Source organism: Teleopsis dalmanni, chromosome 2 (assembly GCF_002237135.1).
Source record: "Teleopsis dalmanni isolate 2A chromosome 2, ASM223713v2, whole genome shotgun sequence".
Classification (NCBI taxonomy): Eukaryota; Metazoa; Arthropoda; class Insecta; order Diptera; family Diopsidae; genus Teleopsis; species Teleopsis dalmanni.
The window spans coordinates 165,972,007-165,977,568 of record NC_051847.1 but is presented as its reverse complement, the minus strand read 5'-3'; the positions used below and the strand labels follow the sequence as shown (position 1 = coordinate 165,977,568).

At 30.7% G+C, this 5,562-nt stretch overlaps 1 protein-coding gene across 1 annotated transcript; it reads left to right on the top strand.

Moving 5' to 3' along the window:
- Window positions 1-681: 681 nt before the first annotated feature.
- On the top strand, window positions 682-1,645 carry LOC119681430 (homeotic protein deformed-like; the record flags this gene model as incomplete). Its single annotated transcript, XM_038094617.1, has 2 exons — window positions 682-1,077; window positions 1,194-1,645. Coding segments are annotated over 2 exons (735 nt in total), but the record flags the coding sequence as incomplete, so codon positions are not given.
- Window positions 1,646-5,562: the final 3,917 nt, after the last annotated feature.

Below are 5,562 nucleotides of genomic sequence, written 5' to 3'. Positions count from 1 at the left end.
TAGAGAAAAGGTTTTATATCGAAATAACTTTTTTAATTAAAAATATATAAAAGTCAATTATGATTAGGAAATTAATTTTTATATAGAAAAGTTTTGAAACCATAATGAATTGCAACAACAAAGTTTTCATACCAATTATCAATTAAACATTTTGGCTGACCACACCGCGCTTGGTATTAGCTATGGTCTTAATACTATAGACTATTGTTACTACTATTGTCAAGTACCCATCATCAGACGTCTGAATAATAATAAAATTTAATAATAATAAAAAGTATTAAAAGAAGTCTTTGGTTTATTAGTTCCTAGCTTAGTATTTATATTCGATAAAACTAACTGCGGACTAATAAACCAAGGAGTAAATTTTTAATTCTTAATAATTAATTCTGATGATAGGTATAATATTCAAAACAGTTGTATAGTCAACTAGCATCGGTGATATTTGCAAATTAATAAAGTTATAGTCCAAAACAATATTTATATGCACTATTAAGCGTTTTAATATTTCCAGAGACCATAAAATGGTCTTAAAAATATACAATTTTTACATATGTTTAACTTTCTGTGCAATTAATCCTAAAAATATTTTTACATAGTAATTTTTCGACGAACCTTAAAAAAATTATACCATATACATATAACAATATACATATAAATCTGTTTCAACTTTTACTTATAAATATTTTTATTGCAGCGAATGGATCTTATCAGCCTGGTATGGAACCAAAAAGACAGCGTACCGCCTACACACGTCACCAAATACTCGAACTGGAAAAGGAATTCCATTACAATCGTTATTTGACCAGACGAAGACGCATCGAAATTGCCCACACTTTGGTGCTATCCGAAAGACAAATAAAAATCTGGTTTCAAAATCGACGGATGAAATGGAAAAAAGACAATAAATTACCGAATACGAAAAATGTAAGGAAGAAAACTACAGATGCAAATGGTAATCCAACACCAGTAGCTAAAAAGCCAAAGAGGACGAGTGCGAAAAAACTGGCACAACACCAACAACAGCAGCACCAACAACAGACGCAACAACAACAACATCAGCCTCCAGTGATGAATGAGGTGAGTTTGCTGAAATCTGAAATTAATTATTTTTGTACAAAATTAGCATAATTTTTGGTTAATTTTTTTTCTTAAACTAAATATTTTTGCTTTATTTCATCTTCTTCTTTACGCAGTGCATACGTTCTGATAGTTTGGAAAGTATCGGTGACGTCAGTTCATCACTTGGTAATACTCCGTACATACCTGCCGCCGGTGATACAACAAATATGCTGTTACCACATCAGCAACATGCGTGTAATGCCAACAACAACAATACCAATTACTCAGGATCTCAGCATACGAACAACAATAACAACAACAATCTTAACAATAACAATAACATCAACAGCAACAACAACAATCAGCTGCATGCTGGCATGCATCAGCAACATCAACAGCATCAACAACAGCAACAAGATATTTTGGCAAACCTGCAACATATAAAACAAGATTATGATCTGACGACGCTTTAAGATTGATTGGTGAGGGAGAGGGACTAATAGTTATAATCAAATTTTACTCGTTACTTAATATCGAGTGTGGTTTTTATTTACTGTTTTGAACTGCATCGGTGAACGCACTTATCTATCTTTTCGTTTATTTTTTTTTTTAAAAATTGTTTTGATATTTTTTCCATTTGACTACTTTCTTACTTCTTGAACAAAGAAAATATATCTATATGTATATGTATTCATAAAGAAATCTTGTTATATACCATTCTTATATACTTGTAAGTATTTGAATGTACCGTATGTATATAAGATTTGTAGACTTAAGATACAAATCGCGGGCACATGGCCAAAAACTTATTCGGAAAATACAGTGAACTAGTTAAGAAAAATTTTACGAAATTGTAACTATGAAAACTCTATGTGTTAAGGTGTGTAGATATTTTGTATTTAATTTACCAAAACAAAAACAAAAACAAAAACAAAATACATATGTACAATTTGTTCGTTTGTAAAATTATTGTAGATAAATATTTATATAAATATATATTATAAAAGAGAATAGATATGTACTTGTAGCTACATAAGTAATTCTTTAAGTATTAAGTTAAGATTATAGACAATATAAAATCCATACAAATATTTAACTAAATAAATATATGCAATATTTTACATAATAATTCGTAAATAGAGTTTATTTTATATTCTAGGAATTGTTGGCTTATTACTTTTAGGAGGGTGATCCAGAAACACTCAGCTTTCAAACTGCTTTTACACCCTTATTTTTTTCGTAGTCACTTTAATTCGATATAGCTTGAAACACATAATTTATAATATATATTTTTAAAAAATGTTTATAACATAGTTTTAAAAAACTATAAAACCATATCTTCCATAACAATTGTAGTAAGCAGTTCTAGTAACCCTTTAGAGCACTGTTGCGCAACGTGTCATATAGTAGCAATTTGATTGTTAATGCGGGAAATTCGATATAACATAAGACATAAGATGGCGTTATTAAATTTAGACTTTAAACGTGGCCGAGTAAACACCGATGATGCAGAATTCTGTAGTTGCCTAGTGGCCAAAGGTGGTGGTGAAACCGGCCCACAAACATCTAATCACTTGGTCAAAAAAGTCCACAAAATCTTTGTGGCGGAGATTTCAGCTTTTTGAGTTGCGATCTCAAAGACTTCCTACTTTACGGTGCAGTTGTAGTATATCTTAAATAAACCTTTATGATTTTAAAGGAATGTGTAGGTATCTTTTTGCACGAACATTTGTCTATAAGAAAATCCTTTTCGAAGTGGGTACCACAATTGCTGACAATTGACCAAAAACAACACCATATCGATGATTCCAATAGCTAATTGAAGCTGCTAAAGCTACACCTCAGCAGTCGGTGAACATCGCCCAAAGTGACCAAATACGCAACAGTCAACAGGCAAAGATATGTCTTCTGTATTTTTGGATACTCATAATTTTTGTTCATCGACTACCTTAAAAAATATCAGATCATTCATAGCGATCGGTATATAGTCTAACTAGTGAGTTTGCAAGAAAAAATCGTGAAACAACGGTCACATATGAAGAACAAGACTTTTCAAGACACTTTCTCAAGACAGGGCGCGGTGTTACAAGTCCTTGGCTACCATGGCTAAGAATTTAATCATAAGAATTCACTTAATATTGCTTCCACACTTACCGTGTTCTCCAGGTTTGACCCCCAGCAATTATGACTTGTTCGAAGACCTTAAAAAATGATCCTGAAAAAGAGATTTGGTTCTGACCAACAAGTCATAGCCGAAACTGGACGATAGGATGAATCATTCTACAAGAGAGGGACCGAAAAGTTAAAGAAGCGCATATAGTCTAATCGGCTTATGTGTTATTTATATTCCTTGTTATTAATAGTTCCAAGCAATTGAGACAAATAAAGCTAAAAGAAAATTATAGGGATATTTAAGGAATACTAACACGTTTCTTTTACTCCTACTAAATATTTGCCAATTCCGAAAAGAGTGTAAACCAACAAGTAGGTGGATGATAATATAGATGATAGATGCTAACGTCTAATATTGATAAAGAGAACTTAGGAATGATGTTACAGAATTTGTTGACAAGTTATACAAAATTGGTGCACTAAAGTTTTATAAAACTGCAAATAACTTAAGAACGAATGAGCGAATCGCTCCCATTTTTTCCATGAAGTTCTATTTTTATATATATAATATATATAAATAGAAGTAAAACTCTTTTTTAAAACTAATAAACAACTTTTTGTAAAAAAAAAAATATGGATGTTGTACCTCCACGTTTTGAACCTTTTGAATCTTAATATAAAAAGGTACAAGTGGTACAAGTATTTAGCACAGCAAATTTCCTTTTTATAACTATATTCGTTTTTAAGGTATTAAAAGAAATTGAAAAGTTAATCATGTTACAGCTCAAGTTTGGATAGGTTCCAGTAAGTTTCTCCAGTAAGATTGGACGTTCAAATGAAATCACATTTCAAAAACTATGTTTAAACACAATTTGACTTCAATACCTCTTTTGCTTCAGATAATATCAAATTTTTTTCGTCTAATATTAGTTTTGGTACACTGTGTCCCGTGACTACAGCTAGTTCGTTAACTTCAAGAGAAACCTCTTTGTAGAGGGGTTTGATTTGAAGTGATAGTCGACCAGAAGACCCGACATATAATTTTTAAAAAAAGATGTGCGAATACTAGAAAGGCATTAAAATCAAAAACAGAATTAAATTAGTATTTATCAATTAAGATAACAATTAATAATAGGTATGATGCTCAAAATACTATAATATGTTTCCATATATCAATCAAAAAATTGTTAGCTTACTTGTGACATCGGGTGAAACATGATATTATAGTATTTTCTTTTGTTTGAAAACAAATATAATATATAATATATTATACTGTTAATATAATTTACTTTTATAAAGCTTATATCTTGTTTTCTCAATTTGTCTACAGATGATTTATCTACTTCAAGTCGGACTCTTTTACTGACTAACCGCTTACTGAATTACTTTCAGACTACCTATCGACAATATTGGTATTGAATTTTCAAATTTTCTTAACTATTTTCTGTTTAATATTTATAAAAGAATAAATATTATATAAATATTTAATATATTTTATATATATGAATTTAATTAAGAATATTATGAAAATAGCTCATATAATCGCTCTATTTTATTCTACATACTCTAGGAATATATTCTTGTGACAATTCACAAAACTTCTATTCACATTTTTTCGTAACTAAAAATAAAAATATATATAAGTATATACATATATATTGTATATATTAAGTAAAAAGCAATTAACGGAGTTCCTTCGTGCTTAGTCATTCTTCTTTGTCAACTAATTAGGACAACTTTAATTACCAAAACCACAAAATGTTTTTTGCTGCCGTTGGTCTAAAGGATCAACCACAGAACGTTAAAAGTTTTTATTGTGCCAGAGAACCGCCAGCCCCACTTCGATTATGCGATGTGAGTACAACAATCAAGGATTTACAAGCAAGTCTAAACGCAATCGCTTCTATCAGCCTAGCCAATTGTCACCCACCAATCATCGTCAACTCGATAGCTGATTTAAATACCAGATAGTGACATATGCTAACAAGAGTTCTTAATTAAAAATCGATTCCCAATGATTGATCACATTGCGTTGGCACCTGTTGGCTTCTGGAAATATGTTCAACATGAGGCTTGGCATCCTCTGCGCCGTTGGCAAATTCAAATTGCAACTTTTTGTCTTGCTCGACTACGCTCGAGTGGATTCATTATGAATATTGTCATACAGTGGCAATGGAATCATTGTATTGAGTTTACGTCATTTACTCTTCCTGGAATTATTTGTTAAGGTTCGTTGCTACAAAAATACTTGTTTGAAATGAATATACAATATGTGGACATTACTTGGTGGTATCTAGATTTGATAACTTGTAAGTTTTTTTGAGTATAAGGTAGCGAGTGTTGTTATTTCACATAATAATCGAAAGTAAATTTTAAATGCATTTTAATATT